The 25,500-nt window shown below is 39.0% G+C and overlaps 3 protein-coding genes across 4 annotated transcripts; all 3 read right to left on the reverse strand.

The window, feature by feature from the left end:
* Positions 1-555: 555 nt before the first annotated feature.
* On the reverse strand, positions 556-1,073 carry LOC126474807 (uncharacterized). Its single transcript, XM_050102279.1, has 2 exons — positions 954-1,073; positions 556-912 (listed from the first exon to the last, which is right to left on the reverse strand). The coding sequence occupies exons 1-2, from the start codon at positions 1,071-1,073 to the stop codon at positions 556-558; spliced, it is 477 nt and encodes a 158-aa protein (XP_049958236.1).
* Positions 1,074-2,435: 1,362 nt separating this feature from the next.
* LOC126473476 (uncharacterized) lies at positions 2,436-12,692 on the reverse strand. 2 transcript variants are annotated; one of them, XM_050100554.1, is made up of 3 exons: positions 12,461-12,692; positions 11,443-11,602; positions 2,436-2,850 (listed from the first exon to the last, which is right to left on the reverse strand). In XM_050100554.1, the coding sequence occupies exons 1-3, from the start codon at positions 12,627-12,629 to the stop codon at positions 2,835-2,837; spliced, it is 345 nt and encodes a 114-aa protein (XP_049956511.1). In that variant the 5' UTR covers positions 12,630-12,692; the 3' UTR covers positions 2,436-2,834. The 2 variants fall into 2 exon arrangements, with proteins under 2 accessions (XP_049956511.1, XP_049956510.1); XM_050100553.1 differs by lacking the exon at positions 2,436-2,850 and adding an exon at positions 10,973-11,314.
* Positions 12,693-15,156: 2,464 nt separating this feature from the next.
* On the reverse strand, positions 15,157-17,000 carry LOC126474808 (piggyBac transposable element-derived protein 4-like). The gene is made up of 2 exons (XM_050102280.1): positions 16,892-17,000; positions 15,157-16,808 (listed from the first exon to the last, which is right to left on the reverse strand). The coding sequence occupies exons 1-2, from the start codon at positions 16,998-17,000 to the stop codon at positions 15,157-15,159; spliced, it is 1,761 nt and encodes a 586-aa protein (XP_049958237.1).
* Positions 17,001-25,500: the final 8,500 nt, after the last annotated feature.

The raw sequence follows: 25,500 nt of genomic DNA on the forward strand, positions 1-25,500 counted from the left end.
CTCTCTCTCTCTCTCTCTCTCTCTCTCTCTCTCTCTCTCTCTCTGCAATACAGTGCTTTCGAAATCTTTCTTACGACAAAACTGGAAACGATTCCACAATGTCATTCACATAGCCAGTGAAGGTATTTTGTACAGCACTTGCTGTCACTGCATACAAATGATCATCCTCTAGCAATTGCTCTACTGATTCCCTACACAAATCAGTGTCACTTACTTTTGCGAACTGGCATTGAGAACCGTTGTCACATCCAATGGAACACAATTCGCAAATGCAGTAGAAGTCACTTGATGGTGAACAAGCAACTGTTGTAAGCTGCTGCAAATTATTTTGCTGTGGGGTTGTTATTAAAACCACCTTTACTTCTAATACAACTAAAAACATTTCTAGGTGATCTTGGCTAAATTTGTACGTCAGCAAAAACTCTAATTTCTGTGTTTTTATCAAATCGCTATACAAATTGAGCACACTTCTTACTTCACAAGAAATCCTAAGAAACCTTATTTCCTATTTATGTCTAGTATTTTCACTCCATTAGGCTGGCGCAAGGACTGAATCTAATTTTCAGCTTCATTAAGGAATTGAAAAACCCCAGAAAAATTTTGTAGTGACATTGGAGATTTCAAGCCTCTGCTTAAAAGATTATGGCTATTGAGTATATCAAGCAAGCCATCAAAAATTTTTAGGAACTTAACTGTTGCTTCAGCTCCAAGAAATTTTGGATCACACCTGTCCTCCATGTATTCAAGGGCTGTAGCCACACTGCAGCTGGGAGTTTGTGCAGCAAGTTTCACTTTAATTTTCTCCCACTGAACATGTCTTGCCCTTAGCTTAGTTGCTGCAAAAAGACCTTTTTTTACTTGTACTTCTTGCAATTTTACAGTGTAATCCCAATTGACTACATTTGACTCGGTCTAAAATAAACTGTCTAGAAGCTAAAGTATTCCTCATTAACTTCAGCATGTGACAAACGTCCAGTACGATATATTATCTTTTTACCAGTTCCCTTGTGGACGAAATAATTTTGAAAGCCTTCACTATTTACATCCAGATTAGCACCTAGTATATGAGCCATGGTTTAATTGCAACTAGCACCATCTAATGTTAGAGAAACAACTTACAAACCAATATCTGCAATAAAATCCAGTACTAAATTGATGAAGTTTGCCCTCTCGGAAGCTCCCAAACCATTGACAACAAAATAGCCAATTTGTATTTTCCAGTGTCCATTAATAGCATTTAGCATGAAAACCCATGCTTCTTTCGCAACTTGAAGCTGATCGTTATCCAGATCTGCCCCATAATCTATGTAGCCGTTGAACTTTTGCCATCCCATTCTACATGTTGCCTAATCGCAATTTCATCCACCATCATCGCACAATGTAGTTTGAGCCCCTTACTTGACGCTTCAGCAACTTTTGCTTTTAAAGCAGTTATAGCTTCTGAAGGAACGTCAGCTAACCCATTAACAGCATTATACCACTTTCATAAAGTGGCCTCATGAGGCAAAGTGAGGTCAAAAGTTTCTCTTACATAATTGTAAGCTCTTGTAGATTAGAATTGAAATGTCAGAGCAAATGTTGTTAGTTCTGGTAAGTATTGTCCCTTCTCCTTGCCCAACAAAGCCCTCTTGACCAATTCTTTCGAAGGCCCTCAGGGTGACGCCTGAAAAAAACAGAAACTTATCAAATTCCAGTTAATACTATTCAGAATGAAATAATAATTGGACACAATATTAATATTTACCTCTAAAACTTGACACACTTCATCTGAAATATTTGTTTTTGCCTTTAACTCATCAAGCAAAGAAGACAAGGACGTTACTTTCTTCTTGCTCCGTGTGCTCTGAATTCTCAGAATATCAATCCTTCGCTTTTGTTGTCCATATCTTCTGGTGTGAAGTGTCCCACATACTTATAGTAAACAATCTTTATTTAGGTTAATGACCTACACTAAACAATTTTTTGTAGGTTAATGAAAAACACAGTGCCTATCTTTTTTTAATGCAATTCTGTCACAAACGCAATAGATGCAGGCATAAAACACTCTGACAATCTATATATGAAAATAAAATTTTCTGGCAGGTAACAGAAGTTTTTTCAAATGTACATTGAAGGCGTTTCTCCTAAACAATTCCTTCCATGCCATGAATTTATTCTTCAGTAGAGATAGTAGTTTTTAAAGAAAACTACCTGTACATTACCATCATGGACCCATGTAAATATTACATTTTAATTTTTTTAGTTGTATAAAAGTATTCTACGTATGTTGTTTTTAACATGTTTAACATCATAAGGTTTATCATGAATTTCAGCTATGGAACAAGTAGGCCCGACTACAGTATTAGTTAGAAATATTTTACTTCTCCTGTATCGCCTTTTCCTGCTTACTAACATGGAGGGCATGGAGTCAGATAGCAAATTCTCACTTTCGACATCCACCATGGGCCCATTTTGAGTTTTTTCACTATTGTCATCACAGGTTTGTCAAGGTTTCTGAGTGTAAAGATGAAACAGACACCTCAGTGTACAAGCCTATGCCGAATAATGCAGAATGTAACACATTTCTCAGTGAAAGAAAGTAGCTAATATGATAACCACAAGTTATATATACGAACCTGACAAATTTCGTTTAACAGGTGGTTTTCGTGTGGGTACTTTGGGTAGAAGGTGCTGTGGAAAATTAAGAATTGTTGGTATAGCATCTACCTTCAAACACACACGTCCAAATTTTTCTCTGTCCAAACATTCCTCTTCAGTGTTTTGAACATACTTTGGAATATTTTGTGGGGACAAAATTACTCCTCATTTTCTGGAGCCACATCTTTACTCGTTGTTCATCCTTCGAGGCAACTAAAATATAAATCGCACATAATCATTCTCCATGTCCTGAACACACTTAACATGGTCTCCTACTGTACCTTTATAATAAACAAAAAGGTTTGGACACACATATTGTATGAAGACAATTACAGACTCCCACACTATTGAATTTATCTGTCTCCCGTGTTTCAAATCTATATACATAATCGACAAGTCACTGATAAATGCATGGAGGATAGTATTTGCTGAAACAACTAACCATTCCCTTTCCTGTTCCACTAGCAAGGAAGCGGTTGTTTGCAAGCTTTTGTACGAGCCGTAATATCTATTATATAGTCATAAAATCGTAGAAAAATAGGTCTACAGAATCAAGCCTTAATTATAATGCGTCTCGAAATTTTTAAACGTATACAGTGTCTCTTAATAATATGATAACTATAATTAGAGCTACATGGTATGTACCCATGAAAAGTTATTATCCCTCCCTTCACAGTAATTCACCATCGCTATTACACTATCAACAAACGGTAAAAACTCAACAAAAACTCTTGATATTATAAACTTCAAACTCTGCGGAAAGCGCACACGCTCGGCAAAGTCGCGAAAACACGTGACATTCCTGGTTTAATGTTGACAACATGCGCAGAACGCAATGCTCACTCCATAGACATTTTCTCTATGTATACAATACTGTTCAAAACATTTAACTCTAAACACATACATCACGTTGCTCTAGAGAGCAGAAGCGTTTGTGAAACATAGTTTTATATTAAATTAACGCCACACGCACTACTAGAGCGTCCTTCTATGGCTTAACACATTGCAGTCGGGCCACAGATACTACTGCAATCCCTCAGAAGTCGTAGACTTTTGCGCCTTTTTTACATGGCTCCTGACCAAAAGGTTATGAAGGAAAGCAAAACCTTTTAACTGATGTGTGTGTTATCATCCTATATCTAAACATTTGTTTAAAGTTTTTTGTAAGATATCATATATTTACAGAATTATTATATTTTGAAAATTAGATGATTCAGAGGTAGAAAAAAAGTTTGAAATTGCAAGAAATCAGAATTTATTATAAAATAAATGCACAAAATTATTTCATTGAATTTTTACAACTCTTTTCATTGAGTAAAATTTGTCTTTGTGTGATATTGCTTGAAACAGTCAGGTAGACACAATCCTACATTACATTCTTCACCCCACCATCTCGCCTCCCTTCTCACTCGTTTGCCAGTACTCCGTGCGCCCTTCTCAGAGCAAACAATGCAATATCTTGATGCATATTTCTTGCTTGTTGTCGATGGGACGTGAGTGGGGAAATGCCTTGCTGTTAGCCTGTTTGCTGCTGAACCCTGCTTTTCGTTTTCGTTGAAAACTTCGCCGGATTTCTCCAGTATTTGTTTTCCCAGGTTCACCATAAAAGTAAACAAGCTGGTTCGTTTGTGAGAGACAGGCCGAAGTTTCTTGTACAGAATGTAAGAATTGACCACGCACATCATAAATACATGAAAAAATACCTTTTTCCACCATTTCATTGTTCGTCGTTGAAAATAATAGGTCACCAGCTGATCTCCATGATCAACACCAGTTTTATTTTTATTATAATCAAGTATGAGATCAGGCTTCAGTTTTTCTACCATTCCAGCCTTGGATTTTGTCTTAGTAACACTACTTGTCATTCTATGTTTGGTAGAAAGGGCAAACACATCCCTAGTATCTTTCCAGTGAAGTGCTAGCACGGAATTTTTTCTCTTGAATACGATTTCACCTCTTCTTAGTTTATTCTGTTTGAATTCCTGTGGTAGGCCTCTTCTGTTTCTCATTACTGTGCCAACAGCAGATGTGCCCTCATCAAACAACTTTTCAAATAATTTTACAGAAGTATAAAAGCGGTCCATGTACAATGTATGACCCTTACGTAGATAACTGTTGCACAAACGTAGCACCACTGAATCTGCACTGTTGTCTTTTTCACCTGCACCGGTGTACACTTCACAGTTCAAAACATATCCTGTTGCTGAATCACTTAGAATGAAAAATTTTATACCATACCTGCTCTGTTTGTTCTTGATATATACTCGAAATCGAATTCTCCCTCTGAATGGACATAAACCTTCATCAACTGTGAGATTCTCGCCAGGAGAAAAACTGTTCTTGCTTTTCAGTACAAAGTTATCAAAAAAAGGTCGGATTTTGTGTATAGGGTCATGGTTTGGTTGACCCCTTCGTACATAATTGTCGTTGTTATTTACGTGAAGCATAAAGTAAATTGACCTAAATCTGTCTCTTTTCATGATTTTTGCAGGTAAGGAGGAATCTAGCATTAGGTCATTGCTCCAATAGTCCGTAATATTTGGTTTGTGTACAAGGCACATGTGAATAATTATAGCAAAAAACTGATACATCTCATGTAGCTTCACAGCAGACCAATTGGCCCAAAGCGACCTGGAAGTTATTTTATTTTGCATCCGCAATTTGGAAATTGTTGCTGCAGCGTAGCGGTTTGTTTCTGTCTTTATATTTTTGATGACATTTGCGTCAATAAAGACGCTCCAACAGTCAAATTCAGTGCTTTCGGCGCTCAAAGGTGCCAAGACATTACTTACGCCTTCAAAGAGCGGTAATTGTTGTAGGACATCGTCATTTACCCATTCAACAACGTTGTTTTGGGACTGCTGTTGTTGTATTCTGCCTCTGCCTTTTTGAATGGGAGCTTCACACTCTTCTAATACGTCTGATGGCTCATTTTCATTTTCGGACCACTCGTTGTTACCTTCGAAATAAATGACAAAGTCAGTGAAACTGCCGAGATTATAATTGTGATTCGTAACCACAATGACTGACCATTATAATTACCATCTATTTCAGAAGAACTATTTTCAGTTTGAAATCCATCATCGTCAATTTCAGATGCAGATTCTTCCAGCAGCCTCAGAATTTCCTCTTCAGTCAAACTGTCCCCCATTTTACGACAAACGTTTGCGATAAAGACAACTACATAAGCACACTGCAAGAGTGAATGCGCGGGAATTGTTTTGGCGCCTTTTTTGAGTGACATAGCGCTTAGAGGATGCAGGAACACCATCTAGCGGTCGTCCGATGTAGTACAAGACCGAAACACTCAACTCCAGATGTCACTGCACGGATATAATGCGCCGCAACCTGAAATAATAATCGAGAAGGCGGCGCTCGGAGAATCTCCGAGCGCCGACTGTTACGGCAATAAATGCGCGCTCGTAGTTTCTACGGGCAACGACCGGAATGTGTTAAGCTATGTTGTCCAAGACGCGACAGTTCGCTGCACCTACGACGCTGCCAGCTCCATTTTTCCCACCCTGGCAGACGGCGACAAGGCCGCAACACGACAGGAGTCGTCGCTGTTTCCCAAGCTCTGGTCGGCGGTGGCGGATTCAAATACATAAGAAAAATAAGAATTCCGATTTTCTTGCTGTAAAAAATACTGTATGTTAATGGTACAAAGTTACATCGGCTCCCAGAGTTAGTTTTTCGATACAGATTCTCCTTTTACTTTAAAAAAATTGAAAGCTATCTCTTCCGGTTTTGCGTGTAATTTTCGCTGTATATTACTTCTCTATCGATTGTGGGGAAAGTAAAAGGCACAAAAAAATTGATGTTTGTTTATCTTACAGTTTCACATCACAGCTTGATAATGAGGTTTCTATTTTTCCGATATTCGTCAGAGTTATTCCGATACTTAACTTACAAGTAACCTACTGCATAAAATTTGAATTGCGTACAGTGAAAAATGTGGTCGCTGGCTACTTCGCGTATGGTTCACGTTAGGTCATACATCGTTGCCGATGAAAAGAAGCTAACATACCGAAAGTATTTTTAAAGTTGAGATCAGAAAGATATCGATCTCAGTTTCCGAGATTTGGGCTCATATATCTCCGGGAGCGTCGCGACTAGCCGCCAGTTCTGTCGACGCGCAACGTGAATCATGTGGTCATCACACGATAGAGACTGCATTTGTTTTGTTTCGCTGACACATTTGGACCTAGTGAAACCATTTTATGTCACATATTTCTCCGGTATGAGTTACTAATATTTCTCCATATGCTCTTGACAATTTCATTTAAAATGCCAGGAAATGTAGGTTTCTTAAAAGTAAAGACTTGCTGCCTTCAATATATTTTCATCTCATTCTTGGGAAGAGGATAAGTTACTCACCTCTAGTATTTTCTTCTGAACCTGGACGAGGATACCCAAGTAGAAGTAGACGTCCTAACAAAACCAACAAACGTAAAAAATTTACGTTTTTCAACAGAGCGCAAAAACGTTCAAATTAGTTTAATATCGCCTTGTCATCAATTATATTTTTTATATGATGTGGTAGGTACATCATAGCGACACTGGGTTTGAGTATTACTTCCCGTGAGTATCGCATTGTCGCTTCACAGTACATCATGCGATAAGTACGGATGGGAATGCCTGTGTCGCTCAGCTGTATTTGACCTACACTTGTCAGTAGCGGCGCGTGTTTCCCAAGCTGCGGTCCGTCATTGACATGATGGAGAGAAGTAGAGCCACATTCGATTTCACTTTAAAGTACTTAGATATCTTACAGCAAGAAGAAGACAATGACACAGTTACGTTGTTGTGGCTCCACAACAAAAGGAAAAAGAAGGTTCATTGTCTTTTGGCGATGAAGGCTGTTACAACATTTTGATTAATAGTCACCTTTTAAATGACGATACGAAATTCAGACATTATTTCAGATTGTCAGCCAGTTTGCTCATGTTTTGGAACTTAGAGAAAATCGTGCAACCGGGTCAAGAAACCTATCAGTGCAGCTGAAAAACTCGCAGTGACGCTAAGGTACGTGTAGTTTTATCTTATGTACATTTGCGGCGCTGGGTTCAGAACAATTGTTTGTTCATCTGAAACTTTTGATGCAGCTTGTATTTCTTTCGTCTCCGGCTTTTATCAGATTTATTGATATGGATTCAACTTTCGTATGGTCTTTGAAATCAGTCCCAGTGATGGAAACCGTATTGTCTATCATTTCATTCAACTGAGAGAGCAAAATATTGCAGACATATCTGGACCAACACGTGAGGCAATACTAACCTTACGACTTATCTTAGAAGAAAGATTAAGAAAAGGCAAACCTACGTTTCTAGCATTTGTAGACTTAGAGAAAGCTTTTGACAACGTTAACTGGAATACTCTCTTTCAAATTCTGAAGGTGGCAGGGGTAAAATACAGGGAGCGAAAGGCTATTTACAATTTGTACAGAAACCAGATGGCAGTTATAAGAGTCGAGGGGCATGAAAGGGAAGCAGTGGTTGGGAAAGGAGTGAGACAGGGTTGTAGCCTCTCCCCGATGTTATTCAATCTGTATATTGAGCAAGCAGTAAAGGAAACAAAAGAAAAATTCGGAGTAGATATTAAAATTCATGGAGAAGAAGTAAAAACTTTGAGGTTCGCCGATGACATTGTAATTGTCAGAGACAGCAAAGGACTTGGAAGAGCAGTTGAACGGAATGGACAGTGTCTTGAAAGGAGGATATAAGATGAACATCAACAAAAGCAAAACGAGGATAATGGAATGTAGTCAAATTAAATCGGGTGATGCTGAGGGGATTAGATTAGGAAATGAGACACTTAAAGTAGTAAAGGAGTTTTGCTATTTAGGGAGTAAAATAACTGATGATGGTCGAAGTAGAGAGGATATTTAAAATGTAGACTGGCAATGGCAAGGAAATCGTTTCTGAAGAAGAGAAATTTGTTAACATCGAGTATAGATTTAAGTGTCAGGAAGTCGTTTCTGAAAGTATTTGTATGGAGTGTAGCCATATATGGAAGTGAAATATGGAAGTGAAACATGGACGATAACCAGTTTGGACAAGAAGAGAATAGAAGCTTTCGAAATGTGGTGCTACAGAAGAATGCTGAAGATAAGGTGGGTAGATCACGTAACTAATGAGGAGGTATTGAATAGGATAGGGGAGAAGAGAAGTTTGTGGCACAACTTGACTAGAAGAAGGGATCGATTGGTAGGACATGTTTTGAGGCATCAAGGGATCACAAATTTAGCATTGGAGGGCAGCGTGGAGGGTAAAAATCGTAGAGGGAGACCAAGAGATCAATACACTAAGCAGATTCAGAAGGATGTAGGTTGCAGTAGGTACTGGGAGATGAAGAAGCTTGCACAGGATAGAGTAGGATGGAGGGCTGCATCAAACCAGTCTCAGGACTGAAGACCACAACAACAACAACAACAACAACAACAACATCTGGAACAAAGTCTCTATCGTTTTAGCTTATTAAATGTATCAACAAAAGTTGCATGGAAATGCATGAGAATGTGTCCTATAATATTTACATTTACGTAAATTCATCAGATTCGGCCATAAACCGTATTCCAGGGAATATGGAAAACAATACTCTTTACTTATCACACATATCATCTGTATCATACATGAGACAGATGAATCTACAAGGAGCATCACATTTACCTTCGTTCACATGACCTAAGCTAATTTTTATGGTGCACCACAAAACCGACTGAATTGGTATGAATGAATGAAATTATTTCAGCAAACACTGTTATGCATGTCATTACACATGTACATGGTTATCTTAATAAAAAAAATTATCAACCACAGGCTTCAATTATTATCCCCAACATCACATTAGCAAAAAACTGGTCCGTTTCCTAGCTTTATTTTTCTTTTATTTCTCCACGCAAGTCCCAAAAATGTTTCGTCTGTTCTTGCAGTATCCCATGGAAGCTAAGTGTATTCAAAATAGTAGCTTAATGGGTTCTCTTATTTTCAGGTTCTTGGCAACAGGAGAATCTTTCGCATCCTTAGCATTCTCCTTCCGAATCTCCACAGGATACATCAGTAGACTAGTGGAAGAAGTACTCACCGCACTTGTCAACAGACTTTCTCCACATTACCTGCCAGTACCTTCAGAAGAGAAACTTTCGGAAAATGCAAGGGAATTTTGTAACAAATGGCAGTTTCCAAACTGTGTCGGTGCTATAGATGGCAAGCACATTAGAATGATTTGCCCACCTAATTGTGGATACCTTTAATACAATCACCATGAGTATTTCTCTACCGTTCTCTTAGCTATTGTCGATGCAAAATATAAGTTTGTAATGATAGACGTTGGATCATATGGAAAAGGAGGAGACAGCGGAATCTTACATAAATCAAAAATAGGGACCTTGCTTAGCCAAACAGGAGTTTTATCCTCCTGCAACTGCTCTTCCAGATTCTGATACTGTGACACCATGCATCATTGTAGGTGATGAAGCATTCAGTCTTGCCAAATACATGATGAAACCATATACAAGAAGTGAAGCACGCCAGGATGCACAAAAGAGAATTTTCAATTACAGATTGTGTCGGGCCAGAAGAGTCTCAGAAAACAGTTTTGCACCCCTGGCCCAAGTTTTTAGAGTATTCTACCAACCAGTTGCTGTTAAAGTGACTATGCGTGACAAAATAGTTATTGCAGCATTGTTTGCATAATCTATTGAGAGATGCCTACCTCGAAAGAAATCGGGAACCCTACTACACCGAGGATAAAACGCTGCAGCAACCAACGCAAAACTTTGTTGCCATCACACCTCATGGCGGTTTCTCTCAAATGGAAGGTTTCCAGGTTAGAAAGCAGTTTACAGATTATTTCGCAAATGAAGGTTCTGTACCTCGGCAAAACAGATATTGAACCCCAGGCAAGAATAACTAATGATTATTATTGCTATGTAGGACAGCCATATTTCCTGTTAATATAGTTAATTTTATAATGTACTTGTCTCTTCAGTTTGTAGTGCCACAAATAAGAATAATTTTCAACACTATAAGAAAGTTTATTTTCATAATTGTAACTGATTTAAAACGACAAAAAAAATCGTGAAACTGAATGAAACAACATGCATATTAAAAACTGCACACTTTTATAAATGAAGCAAAATTTTTACAAAAGAGAAAATATACAGTGCATGTTGCTTACGGTACAATCGCCTCAGATAGTTTTAGGCTGTTCTGCCGTAGTCTGAAACTTTTCATTTTAAAGTTGCATGTCCATCACTAGAATGCAGATTTTTTTTTTTTTTTTTCTCTGCCAAAATAGTAGGATGGAATGATTTCATTGTCAGGCCCATGCTGCGTAAGAACAAATAGACATCATCTTCCTTTGCACTTGTCTCCAGGTATCTTTTTTTTATTTCTTCAAATGCCGTTTCCCGCTCACTCTGTCGTTTTTCGAACAGGTCAAATATTCTATCCTCAAAACGCAACTTCTTCCTTTTACGTACATTTGTGCCGCTGGGACGAGGTACTTGATTCAACTGCTTAGAATTGTGCCTAGATCTACTGTGCATTCCACCTCTGTCGTTTCAGACGTTTCTGGCCGAGGAGATTCAACGTGTGTATTCTCCTCGAAATCAGTTATAATGTCAGAAACTATACTGTCAGACGTTTCTTCCCATAGAGAAATATTGGAGATAGATCTGGAACGTTTTGGTTGTAGCTCGTTAAATATATCAATATGAGGCAAAAATTATTATTTACAATAGCAAAGAAATGAAACAGATGTGCAGATGAAAGCAGTGTGCTTAAAATCAACAAATACACGTACTGTGTCTCCTGTTGAACTGCCTCCAGGAAAGCCAAGTGATCAAGCAGAACCCATTTTCTTGGTTTTGCTGAGGCATGTGAACCTGTTCCAAGCTTTCTTTCTCGTTTATTTCTCTGATGCGAGTCCCGAATATTTCTCCATCTGTTTTTGCACATTTCACCTAAAATTCCAATGAAAGATAAGTTTATTAACAATAAGCGCACGCTAGCGTCATTGCATTGTTAAAGTTCTTGACAACAAGATAGGGTTACACCTTACACATCTCTAGAATTTTCATTCTGAACGTCTACAGTATACACTGGCAGAAATGTGGAAGGAATAATGTCCGTGCTTGTTCACAAAATTTCCCCAAATTATACTTGTCAGTTTCTCCCTTGCAGAAACTTTTGGAACAAGCTAAGGCAACTTTCATAGCCGATTGACTCTTTATTCCCATCCAAAGGACCTTCCATATTCTTATATTCTGACAGCATACATCGTTATGGATGACATGAACATTTAATTTTGCCAAGCTGCACTCAAAAGATGACTCCAGGATTTACAAAAGACGAATTTCAATTGTGAACTGTGTCAGACCAGAAGGGCCTTGTAAAACGGTTGTGCACTTTTGGCACAAGTTTTTTGAGCACCACCTTCTACCAATGAATTGAAGTGAATGTGGCAAATTACTTATTGCAGTATACTGTTTGCGCAATCTGTTGAGAAACGCCTTCCTCAAAAATGAATACCTGTTGGTTACAGAAAACTGTACAACAATGTGGTGGTGGTTTTTCACAACTGGAAGGTATCATCAAGACACCGATCTACCGTTTACTTTCAAAGTTTGTACTTTAGATTGTTCATTTTATAATGAACTTGCCGTTTTCAATTTTTATCGTCACAAAAAAAGAGTAATGCGAAAATCGACCTGCAAGTTCATTTTCATCATTCTAATTCTACACCTGCATGGATTATACTGATTTTCATAACAGGACTGAAAAATTTGCATTAATGGGACAATAATATATATTTCACTCACCTGCCTGTTTCAACTGTGCACCAATTTCTTCCCAAATTCTGTCTCTGAACAAAGTGTCCCTATATTTAGGGTTCTTCAAATCGTAAAGGCAAGGATGTTGCGAGACCTGCTCACAGAGCATCACATCCTGTGAGTGGCTCATTTCAGTTTTCCTTGACTGGTTCGGCATCTTTCTGGCAGCCGTACGTCTTTGTGTCGTCCGCCTTCAGTCGCAACACTGCTCACTGGTGCAGTCAAGGTTGCTGTGGTGCAGTGCTGCAGCAGCTGCCGCAACAGTCGCGCGTCGCATCCCAAAGTCGAACTGCGCATGCGCCAGCAGGCAACTTCTAACGTCACGTAGCGGTCGCGCGTCGCATCCCAAAGTCGAACTGCGCATGCGCCAGCAGGCAACTTCTAACGTCACGTAGCGACCCGTCGCAGTCGCTAGTGTGCGTCGCCTCTTGGACAGCGTACCTTAACCGTGTGGTACCCTATTCGAATACGTGACTACCAACCGCGCGCGGAACGCGGACCATTCGCGTAAGTGTGCAAAGGGCCTAAGCGTTTCGGCTGTGTAGGAATGCGCCGCTTTGTTCCTCTTTGGCGCCATTGCGTCCAACCTAAGAAAAACAAACGCGTGGCCCAACTTACAAGTAAATTTTATACGTGAATGATATTATATCTTAACTTTTACTGGTGTTAAAATGGAACTTATACCCTGGAACACTTGCGTGTACGAAACTGATATGTTTACTAGCGACTTCACTGCCCGTACGTGACCCGATCACACGAAAACACTGAGGGAACACATGTCTAGAACTTCCTTGAACGCCCGAGAGATAGCGCGTGAGGGCTTCCTAGAGTCCTGCATGCTACTGCCATCTGCTGGCAAAATCTTGGAACCTCTGGAGTTGAGGCTACGTCGTGACACAAGAAATACAGTTTATCACAGAATTACTTGATATCACGGAATAACTTGACTTTACCCTAGGCAGCACCCCTCGGAAGCCTCTGATAAAAACTACGGGGTGTGGTAATTTCTTCTCTGGTATAAAAATCTGATACTGACGGTGTTTCAACAGCCCTTCTTCTAGCAACACCGTAGTTAAAACATTCGCTACCCCCACAGATTCGAGTGGAGAATTAGCATACGGACTGTAATGTCCAGTATGTTGCGATGACGTCATATTGTTGTGTGTCGCCCCCGCCGGATTATTTTGCAAAAACGACGATAATGAATCTAGCATGCGTGGCTACACTTGCATCTCACGAATCTCGTTTTTTAAATCATTCACTTGTTTCTGCCACCCAGGCAACTCATTTTTCAAAATATTTTGAATGTTACCAAGTTCATTCCGCAACGATTCGCCAGATGCGCCTGGTTCACATACTACCTCTGCACTAACAGCTCGTACTGCGGCGCGTATTTCTGACTCGGCTTTTTGAGTTATGTCTTTATTACGTTCTGATACCCATTCGCCAAATTCCCTATTTAATTTTTCACCTTGAGGTTTTGCTGCAATTTGCGCTCTTGCTCAAGTGAAATTTCCGCGAACTGGTCTGTCAAATTTGACATTTTCACTTGCATGGTTGTCTGCGTATCTTTTAATTCCTTCACATCGTCATACATCCGCTTAACCTGAGGCGGAATCTCACGATATGCTTCAATTAATCTCGAGATTTCAGTTCGGATTTGCGCTAGGTTTGCATGCAGTTGACTGTTCAGATCGGTGACTGTATCGTCAAATTTCCCATGAATGTTTTTAGATAAGACTTGAAATGTTGCATCTAATGCAGTGCTTTGCTTCCTAAAACTTTCTTGAATATTTTTAGTCAAATCTGCGAATTTTGCATTAGACTCAGTACTTTGTTCATTAAAACTTCCTAGGATATTTCTAGTAAAATTTTCAAATTTTGCGCCAGACGCAGCGCCCTGTGCGTCAAATTTCCCTTGTAACTCAGTACGTCGGTCATTAAAGCTTTCTCGTAACTCAGTGCGTTGTTAATTGAATTTCTCCAGCTTTTTCGACATGTTGGAAGAGATGTTATTGAAGGTATCTGTTAATCTTCGCAACAAATTTTCAAACGATGCAATCGGCTGCGTCGCTTGCGCAGTTTCTTCACTCGTTCCCGGCTGCATGGCTTCGGATTCCAATACATTTGGAGCATTTGCGCTTCCGGTTTCCGAAACGTCAATTTCGGAATCCGTTCGCGCCATTATCGCTGTCATCCACATGCGATTGTCTATCTCTCTCGTCGCCGATATTCATAGTGGAAAATTTTCAGTATTTCTGCATTGACTAATAGAAACAGTAAAATATGGTAACACTGGCTTTGAATGGTGATAAAATGAAGCTGAACAACGTGCTGAGGTCTCAACACTACGCGCAGCTGCAATATAATTATTAACACATTGCAGTCGGGCCACAGATACTACTGCAATCCCTCAGAAGTCGTAGACTTTTGCGCCTTTTTTACATGGCTCCTGACCAAAAGGTAATGAAGGAAAGCAAAACCTTTTAACTGATGTGTGTGTTATCATCCTATATCTAAACATTTGTTTAAAGTTTTTTGTAAGATATCATATATTTACAGAATTATTATATTTTGAAAATTAGATGATTCAGAGGTAGAAAAAAAGTTTGAAATTGCAAGAAATCAGAATTTATTATAAAATAAATGTACAAAATTATTTCACTGAATTTTTACAACTCTTTTCATTGAGTAAAATTTGTCTTTGTGTGATATTGCTTGAAACAGTCAGGTAGACACAATCCTACATTACATTCTTCACACCACCATCTCGCCTCCCTTCTCACTCGTTTGCCAGTACTCCGTGCGCCCTTCTCAGAGCAAACAATGCAATATCTTGATGCATATTTCTTGCTTGTTGTCGATGGGACGTGAGTGGGGAAATGCCTTGCTGTTAGCCTGTTTGCTGCTGAACCCTGCTTTTCATTTTCGTTGAAAACTTCGCCGGATTTCTCCAGTATTTGTTTTCCCAGGTTCACCATAAAAGTAAACAAGCTGGTTCGTTTGTGAGAGACAGGCCGAAGTTTCTTGTACAGAATGTAAGAATTGACCACGCACATCATTAATACATGAAAAAATACCTTTTTCCACCATTTCATTGTTCGTCGTTGAAAATAATAGGTCACCAGCTGATCTCCATGATCAACACCAGTTTTATTTTTATTATAATCAAGTATGAGATCAGGCTTCAGTTTTTCTACCATTCCAGCCTTGGATTTTGTCTTAGTAACACTACTTGTCATTCTATGTTTGGTAGAAAGGGCAAACACATCCCTAGTATCTTTCCAGTGAAGTGCTAGCACGGAATTTTTTCTCTTGAATACGATTTCACCTCTTCTTAGTTTATTCTGTTTGAATTCCTGTGGTAGGCCTCTTCTGTTTCTCATTACTGTGCCAACAGCAGATGTGCCCTCATCAAACAACTTTTCAAATAATTTTTCAGAAGTATAAAAGCGGTCCATGTACAATGTATGACCCTTACGTAGATAACTGTTGCACAAACGTAGCACCACTGAATCTGCACTGTTGTCTTTTTCACCTGCACCGGTGTACACTTCACAGTTCAAAACATATCCTGTTGCTGAATCACTTAGAATGAAAAATTTTATACCATACCTGCTCTGTTTGTTCTTGATATATACTCGAAATCGAATTCTCCCTCTGAATGGACATAAACCTTCATCAACTGTGAGATTCTCGCCAGGAGAAAAACTGTTCTTGCTTTTCAGTACAAAGTTATCAAAAAAAGGTCGGATTTTGTGTATAGGATCATGGTTTGGTTGACCCCTTCGTACATAATTGTCGTTGTTATTTACGTGAAGCATAAAGTAAATTGACCTAAATCTGTCTCTTTTCATGATTTTTGCAGGTAAGGAGGAATCTAGCATTAGGTCATTGCTCCAATAGTCCGTAATATTTGGTTTGTGTACAAGGCACATGTGAATAATTATAGCAAAAAACTGATACATCTCATGTAGCTTCACAGCAGACCAATTGGCCCAAAGCGACCTGGAAGTTATTTTATTTTGCATCCGCAATTTGGAATTTGTTGCTGCAGCGTAGCGGTTTGTTTCTGTCTTTATATTTTTGATGACATTTGCGTCAATAAAGACGCTCCAACAGTCAAATTCAGTGCTTTCGGCGCTCAAAGGTGCCAAGACATTACTTACGCCTTCAAAGAGCGGTAATTGTTGTAGGACATCGTCATTTACCCATTCAACAACGTTGTTTTGGGACTGCTGTTGTTGTATTCTGCCTCTGCCTTTTTGAATGGGAGCTTCACACTCTTCTAATACGTCTGATGGCTCATTTTCATTTTCGGACCACTCGTTGTTACCTTCGAAATAAATGACAAAGTCAGTGAAACTGCCGAGATTATAATTGTGATTCGTAAACACAATGACTGACCATTATAATTACCATCTATTTCAGAAGAACTATTTTCAGTTTGAAATCCATCATCGTCAATTTCAGATGCAGATTCTTCCAGCAGCCTCAGAATTTCCTCTTCAGTCAAACTGTCCCCCATTTTACGACAAACGTTTGCGATAAAGACAACTACATAAGCACACTGCAAGAGTGAATGCGCGGGAATTGTTTTGGCGCCTTTTTTGAGTGACATAGCGCTTAGAGGATGCAGGAACACCATCTAGCGGTCGTCCGATGTACTACAAGACCGAAACACTCAACTCCAGATGTCACTGCACGGATATAATGCGCCGCAACCTGAAATAATAATCGAGAAGGCGGCACTCGGAGAATCTCCGAGCGCCGACTGTTGCGGCAATAAATGCGCGCTCGTAGTTTCTACGGGCAACGACCGGAATGTGTTAAGCAAGGACAATATGGCAGCCTGAAGGGCTAAGCAAAACATTAGAAAGAAGAATGTGCCATCTTGTCGCGGCGCAACGTAATGGCAAAAACTTTTAACAATGGAAGTTAACATTGAAATGCAAATTAACACCAATGACGTAGTTAACGGAAAAATGCCAAAATATGAGTTAGGGTAAAGTTAGATTAACTGGACCACTTTTTACATTTTAATTCTTTGTATCTATATTTTGCATAATAAGTAAACGTTTAGCACTCCATTATTTTTGTTAATATTTACTGAATGTTTTAAAAATATATTAGGAGCCCAACAAAAATATTTAAAAAAGCAGAGACCAAAATGTAACATAGTTGCCAGTAACATTTATTGGTATTCACTGAAAAAACACAATATATATTACAATAGCCAGTGCTTCATACTATGTAATACAGGATAAAGAAATGCAAACAATTAGTTATATGAAACTCATTCTGGAAATTAGTTATATACTCAAAACAGTCAACAAAAGACTGGTAAACAGCTAATACAATGTGAAGTTACGCAAATCACAATTGAAAGAACAAATACTTGCATATCGAGCAGATTTTAATTGAAATGGATTAGGTAGTTTCAATACATCAGCCTCTGGCACAAAACTTCTTTCATCTGTCATAAATTTCATTGTTCCAGTCAAGCGTTTGTAAAACGACACTTCAGCTCCATCTTTTAGGACTTAAGAACCTTAGTAACATAATGTCTGAAAGTAGTAGAGTCTTTACCATAAACTTTCACAATCACAAAGTCTCCTGAAGAATACATAATACTGTCTTCATCTGAAGACAGACTCACTGCTGAAGAAGAGTCATCATAGAGGAGAGATCCTTCAGACTCTTCAGATACTTCCAACTCAAAGAGCTTTCTCTTTGGTCTCCTATTCTGATCAGACTTCTTTCTTATCATCCTATTAGATTTCTTCATTTTCTTTTCTTCTGTTAATCTAGCTTCATCTTCAAGAATGGTTTTTTTACGGGCGTCTGTCAGAATCATTGATTTTGATCTCTTGGTTTGTTTTCTTATTGGAAGAGGGGCTTTCGGATGAGGCCGAATATCTTCTAGAGAGATTGGTTCAGTTCTTATGCCATTCATCTTGACTTCTTTACAAGGCTGAGGAATATTGAAATATATAGTTATGGTCTTGTCAGAAACAGCAACAGTGGAAGTAGATGGCATTTCATTTCTCTGGTTAGATTCAGTTGGCAAAGGCTGATTAGCTAAGTAAGCTGGGAGATAGTCTTCAGGTCGAAAAATGTCTCTGTTTAGTGGTTCAGTACCACATGCCCTAAAACCACTGCATATATTTCAGATGGTGAATGCAAGGGGAAAAACTCTGCCAACCAGTCCAGCAACATCATAGATGGTGATAGATCTTCCTGTATCTGCCATAAGATCACACGTGCTGTATTATAGAACTTCTTGAAAGATGCAAAAACTCCCACATCCAGAGGTTGGCTTGTGTGAGGAGGCAAAGTAAGCAAAATAATTCCATTTCCTTTTGCATATGAAATTGCTGCTATGCTTGTGTGGCTTTCATAATAGTCAAGAATCACGAGCTTAGGATGTTCCTTTGTAGGACTTTCATGTTTTACAAACTGCTGCAGGACTGGTAAAAATAGTTCACTGTCCATCCAGCCTGAGGCAGTGGCTCCACCTCCAGAGCCTGGTGGGGCATTATGCAGCACATGATCTTTAAAATGCACCCTAGGAAACACAAGAAGTGGTGGCACAGCTCTTCCAGAAGCACTGATTATTGGAACCATTGTCAAAAGTGATCCTCTTTCAGCAGATGTAGATTGTACAACTGTTCTGCACCCAGTCTGTGCCAATACTTTAGGTGGTTTCTGCACAGTGGTTGCTGCAGTCCCACCCAGATTGTAGATATCTTGTGGTTCAAACCTGTATTTTGCCTTAAGGCAGATCAGATTTTCAAAAAACACTTTCACATTTGCCTCTGTGAAGCTAGTGACCCTTAATATACTTGTCTGTTCTGGTGTTCGCAATGAAAGTCTGTTTCGTTTCATAAATGGCCTGAGCCATTCCAGTCCTGCCATTTTATGTCTTTCCCAGTTCCGTGGTATAGATTTTCCATTCCTCTTAGCATATTTAAACGCCAGAATCCTTGAAGTTTTTGTGGTTAAGCCATAACGGATATTGCATGCAGTAGTAATATAGTCAGCAAGTGTTTTTTCCTCCTCTTCTGTGAAAATTCGTAGATGTTCATTTGATGGCCTAAAATTTATATTGTCAACTCCCAGACGAACAGCCTTTTCTATGAATCGTTGAAGGGATGATCTAGGAATACCCACAATTCTTTCTAATTTTCGCAAAGACACTTGTTGTTGGATATGTTGACTGGCTGCGTCTTTCAACAGTTCTGGTGGATAATGTCTGTGATTGGTAGTTCGCTGCCTAATTCTTGGCATTATCATTATGAACCCTGCAATTCACAGAATGTGTAATTATTATGCTTAATAGTGCTTCTGTTTATATACAGTAGTAAGTATAAGGGTAATTATAAAGCGAGTTGTCGGTGGGGTTAACTGGGCCACTGACCAGTTAACCCCAAAATGTGTTGGCACTTAACCCCACATGCACTCATGAAATATATTGTGCAACAGCATAACCTCAACCTAAAGTACTTTTGGAAATAAGATATGTAATGAAGCCTTTGAAAACATAACTTTTAAAAGAAGGCGTCACCAACTTATTTGATACTCATTGACTGCAGTCGGAAGAAAAACACAAATAGCAAAATATTTACCTGGAATCTTGAAAACACAACTATGGTTATTGACACTGCAGTAACCAGCTTTAGGCGCCAAAACATCACATGAAGTGATGGAGGGCTGTCAAACTTTGATAACCAAATTTTCCTTAGACTAAAATTTCCCTCCCTGTTAATTTTTAATAGAGTGGTTCAGTTAACCTCCATGACCAGTTAACCTCACTTTATCCTATGGAGCACGCGTTTGAAGTTGTCAAACATGTAAAACAGGCTGATGTCCCTTACCTCTTAACAGATTTGAAGCGTGGCATCGTACTTTCGTAACTCCAGGATTGTACATTATTTCCTCTTTCACTGGCCGTCCAAACAATTTACCATCAATGTCCCGTTATTTTCAGATACAACAATTGTCCGTAACAGGTTGGCCCTCGTAAGGTAGACCATGAAATATAGAACAAAAACATGTATTAGCACAACAATAATGATGTCTGGCCCCACGGTGGGCTCCACAATGACACGTTTCCTAGCCTTAAAGGTGAATCAAAAATGTAAAATTGCATTCCAAAGTAATAAAGGAGGAGGAAAGTGCCATTAGATGGCGGTCGCAGCGTATTGTCGCCCGCAGTACGGACGGCGCAGCGCGATGAAACTGCAACGCTCGGTGCTGAGTTTGGCGTGAATCGGCTAGTATAAATTAAAAAATAAAACGTGGACCACCATCAATAAATTGAACGAAGCGGGGCCTGTGCCCGACTGGTGTAGGTCGCACGACGACGTCACTGTTAAAGTGCGCGTCATTTATGTTGGCGGCCGAGTTTAGGTTCATTCTGCGCATCTGACGTCACAAAACACAGTCAGCCAATGAACAGAGAACGACGTTGCCAGATCTCGACCGCAGAGCAGACACAGACGAGTGTCTTCAGTTTTAGAAATGTTCAGTCATAAATAAAGTAATAGAACAAAAGCAATGTCTTGATAGCAGACTTTCTTTTATAGAAAGTTTGGAAAAAGCATTCTTTATACCAATTGCTTCATATTCTATTAATTAATTAAACCAAACAAGCAATGAGACTCCTAATTCAGGCGATAGCAAGGAAAGGTGTTTGTATCAATCTCACGAACCGCTTTTTCGCAGTAAAGAACAGCGGTAATTGTTTATTTCCTATTGTACTTCGACGAAGCATGAGTAATTCATAGTCATACCAACAGTGTTTGTCAGTATTTTGCGTGACGTGTTACACTCCTCATGGAGCTGCCTTGTAGGACGAGCTGCGGTAGCGTAACGGTTAATGCGTTGGATTAGTAAGCGGATGGTGAAGAGTTCAAACCTTGTGTGGGCCTTAATATTTTCTTTATTTAAAAACAATATCGAAGTGTCCTACCTCACGAATTTCATTCGTTTGAATGCAATTTTTTGAAATTTCTAGTGCTTTGTCTCTTCATTAACCCTTTCGCCACTGCAGACACGTGCTCCCCGCATTTTGTCATCACTGCACTGCTCGCCTGTGCAGACACATGGTGTTCCCACTGCTTTGACACACTTATTCGATTTCACAAAAACTATTTGGCCCAAAAATTATATTTCTACACACCTTCTTGACTGATACCTTCCCCCCACAAATAACTTAATTTTGTTTCGATGCTCAACCCAGTTATTGTGCAGCAATGGTTTACTACATTTAATGCTGCATAATAACTGCGTTGAACATCGAAACAAAATTAAGTCATTTATGGGGGGAAGGTATCAATCAAGAAAATGTGTAAAAATCTAATTTTTGGGCCAAATAGTTTTTGTGAAATCGAATGATAAGTGTGTCAAAGCAGTCGGAACACCATGTGTCAGCACAGGCCAGCAGTGCAGTGACAAAATCGCGCACAGCGCGGAATGCGGGGAGCACGTCTCTGTAGCAGCGAAAGGGTTAATGCGGCCGTGGTGGCTTTACTTCTTGGAAACTGCGCGCTCCCCCCTAAACGCAAGCTTGCGAACTATACTATGGCGCTGCTTCTCTTGGCGCGTGCGTCGTGTGCAACTGGCAACGCAGCAATTTCCCGCGTCCGGGCGGGCATGTGCGAGCCGCCAAGATAAAAGAATTGAACTATAGTGGACGGCGGGCCGAACCGTTCTTTGCGTCACTGCGGCAAGATGCTAATGAAATGATCGGTGCACCGATATCAGGGACGTGGAGCGATATACGCGGTTTGAAATTAATGACTGAACATGAGAAGTGTTCGGCCGTATACGTCCACTAACAATGGGTCGTCGCGCGCCTCTTTTCCAGCCGTGATCATCTGAAAAACAAAAATAACAAAAAACCAAGTGACATGGAGGATTGAAATATAGAAATGAAAATCAGAGTAAAGTTAACTTTAACTATATTATAAGCACCTAAGGTACATTTTAACATACATTCATGACAATGCATCCGTACCTAATCAGAGCGGGAACAGAACAAAACAAAAACCAGCGGACGCTAGGCAAAAGAATTGGACATAAAAATGACTAACGAAATTAAACAGAGTTTGTACGACAGCAGATACATCGATAAGTACACACATATGAAACATAAGACATGTATGTAATATGGAATCCCTGACTCCGTAAAGGTCGGAAATAATTTTAAATACAAAAGAAATACTAACAATTAAAAAGTAATACTTCAAACTGACTGGTAAATGTATTCACACGGAGCAGTGTTTTAACGGACCTTTACAATGAGCTCGAATAGGCCTACTTTTTTTGGTTATTATTCTTATGGCTCTTTTCTGGAGTTTGAAAATTTTGTTCATATTTTGTGCATTTGTTCCCAAAAAAAGAATGCCATAGCTAAGAATTGTATGTGCATATGTATAGTATGTAACTAAAAGACACTGCATGTTACACACTAATAATAGGATTCCAAGGGCATAACATGCTGATGACATTCTGTTTGCAAGTACCTTTCTGTGTTCACAGCACTTCAACTGAGAATCAATATTCATTCCTAGAAATTTTGCATTTGTTACACAGTCTATAGAGGTGCCATCTACATTTAACATTGTCTTTTTCCCTCTTCAAACTGAAATTCATGGCATAATTTTTCTTTATGTTCAATGTCACTTTATTGCTTATTGACCAATCGTAAACTTCCTTGGGATTTTAATTTGCTTTCTCTGCAAGGAGTTCTCTTGTTTACTTAAGGCTATGATACTGCTGTCATCAGCGAAGAGAGTAACACTACTACGAAAGTCAGTGATGTATCTCAGAAATAGTATTGGTCCTAATATGCTACCTTGCTGAACTCCTATATTAATGTATTTTCGTTGTGATAAGTGTTTCACTAAATGTTTAGATCTATTTGAAGTATGTGTTATGTCTGCTCTTTGTACCCTATCTGCTACATATGATCAAAACCAGTCATTAGCTACTCCTCTTATTCCTAATGCATCTAATTTATTTAATAGAATCTTGTGGTCGACTCTATCAAAGGCTTAGAAACATCCAAAAATATGCCTGTGACACATTCATCTTTATCAAGAGCATCAAGTACAACTTTTGTAATTTCTACTATGGCTGACTCCGTATTTTTGCCACTTCGTAAACCAAACTGTGATTTGCTTAAAATATTGTATTAATTCAGTTAATTCAGTAACCTGTCTTTCATAATTGCTTCTATTATTTTCGAGAATGCTGACAGTAGGGAAATAGGCTGGTAATTTTCTATGCCTTCTGCGTTACGTTACTTAAGCAAAGGCACAACTCTTGCCTGTATTAACTGCCCTGGAAATGTCCCTGATGTGAAGGAGTCATTTATTATATTTGTTAAGAGGCCTTGTATAATCCCTATGCATTGTTTCAGTATACACGTTAGTACTTCATCTAAGCCTACCGACTTTTTTATTTTTTAGTTTTTGAACAATTTTATGGACTTCATTCTCTGTGGTTGGAAGTAACATCATTGTGTTTACAGCAACATTATTTACAAGTGTTATATTTGTTTTGGGGAATTTTTGCTGTAACTTCTCTGCAATACTTGAAAAATGGTCGTTTACATAGTTTTCTGAGGGTTGTGTATCTTTTATTACCTTAAAAAATGGTTCAAATGGCTCTGAGCACTATAGGACTCAACTTCTGAGGTCATTAGTCCCCTAGAACTTAGAACTAGTTAAACCTAACTAACCTAAGGACATCACACACATCCATGCCCGAGGCAGGATTCGAACCTGCGACCGTAGCGGTCTCGCGGTTCCAGACTGCAGCGCCTAGAACCGCACGGCCACTTTGGCCGGCTTATTACCTTATCCCCCTCCCTTAGCAATATGTTATTCTGCGATTGTTTGCCTGTCCCTGTTTCCTTTTTTATAACATCCCAGACTGCTTTTCTTTTATTCTCTGTATTATATATTATTTTGTCATTAAATGACTTTTTTGCAGCAATCAGCATCTTCCTATAGAGCTTTTTCTATCTCTGATAGAAATTTAAGAATTCTGGATCATTGAGGAACTTTTTCATGGAACTGAGGTGTTTAAGTGTTTGGGAGGACTTCTTAATACCTGCTGTTATCCATCTGCTTTTGTGAGATGTTGATATAGACATTCATACTTTAGGAAATGCCTTTTTCAGAGTTCATGTTCATACTTTAGGAAATGCCTTTTTCAAAGTTCAGTTTAAATAATGTGGAAAATTTAGAGAATTTCATATTCACATTGGTTTCCTTATACACTTTTTCCGAGCTTTGTTTTGCTTGTTCTTCTGAAAAATATTATATTTTGATTTTTGATAGATGTCGTTTGTAGGCTTGTAGTTTAGGGAATGATTCGATGCCTGATTTTACTATTGTTATTTGACAGAGATGATCTCATAGTCAGAGATCTTTAACAGCTACATCACATATTTCCATGTCCATATTTGTGGCCACATGGTCATTTACTGATGCAGTCATTGTAGTAACCCTTCTTGCACAATTGAGAAATAGGGACATGCCAAAACTTTGAAGGATATATATGAGGGTGCTGCTGGATTCATTTATGATATCAATGTTGATGTTAATGTCCCCACACAGAATTATGTTGACCTTTGTGCTTGAGACTTTATCCAGAACTTTTTTAATTTATTGAAAAAAGTGCCCACACTACCTCTGAAACATCTATGCACACACAAAATTATTTATTTCTTGGTGATATCAAGCCCTGCGTTTGTCTTCTTTTGCTGTACTGAGGTCATGTCTTGATTTGAACTGTGTTCCTTTCCTGATATAAATGCATGATCCTCCACCCCTTGAAGCAGTTCTGCAGTAAGAGTTTGCCCTTTCATACAATGATAATACTACATGTTGGATTTGTGTCTCTCTACACCTGTGCTCAGTAACACAAACTAGTGAGCAGTTCGAAGATTGGAGCTCAACTTCTAATAGTTGATTCCATTTTTTGTTGATTACATGTTTTGATGGAGGGTTGTT

Source organism: Schistocerca serialis, chromosome 4 (genome assembly GCF_023864345.2).
Source record: "Schistocerca serialis cubense isolate TAMUIC-IGC-003099 chromosome 4, iqSchSeri2.2, whole genome shotgun sequence".
NCBI classification, from domain to species: Eukaryota; Metazoa; Arthropoda; class Insecta; order Orthoptera; family Acrididae; genus Schistocerca; species Schistocerca serialis.

Excerpts from the sequence above, each read along its gene's own strand:
- LOC126474807 (XM_050102279.1), bottom strand. The coding sequence starts at position 1,073 with ATGGCTCATATACTAGGTGCTAATCTGGATGTAAATAGTGAAGGCTTT. Across the intron at positions 913-953 it reads GACGTTTGTCACATGCTGAA|ACCGAGTCAAATGTAGTCAA; the intron begins GTTAATGAGGAA and ends AGTTTATTTTAG.
- LOC126473476 (XM_050100553.1), bottom strand. The coding sequence starts at position 12,629 with ATGCCGAACCAGTCAAGGAAAACTGAAATGAGCCACTCACAGGATGTG. Across the intron at positions 11,603-12,460 it reads TGCACAGTTGAAACAGGCAG|GTGAAATGTGCAAAAACAGA; the intron begins GTGAGTGAAATA and ends TTGGAATTTTAG. Across the intron at positions 11,315-11,442 it reads GCAGTTCAACAGGAGACACA|ATCTATCTCCAATATTTCTC; the intron begins GTACGTGTATTT and ends AAAACGTTCCAG.
- LOC126474808 (XM_050102280.1), bottom strand. The coding sequence starts at position 17,000 with ATGGGGGACAGTTTGACTGAAGAGGAAATTCTGAGGCTGCTGGAAGAA. Across the intron at positions 16,809-16,891 it reads TAGTTCTTCTGAAATAGATG|GTAACAACGAGTGGTCCGAA; the intron begins GTAATTATAATG and ends TTTATTTCGAAG.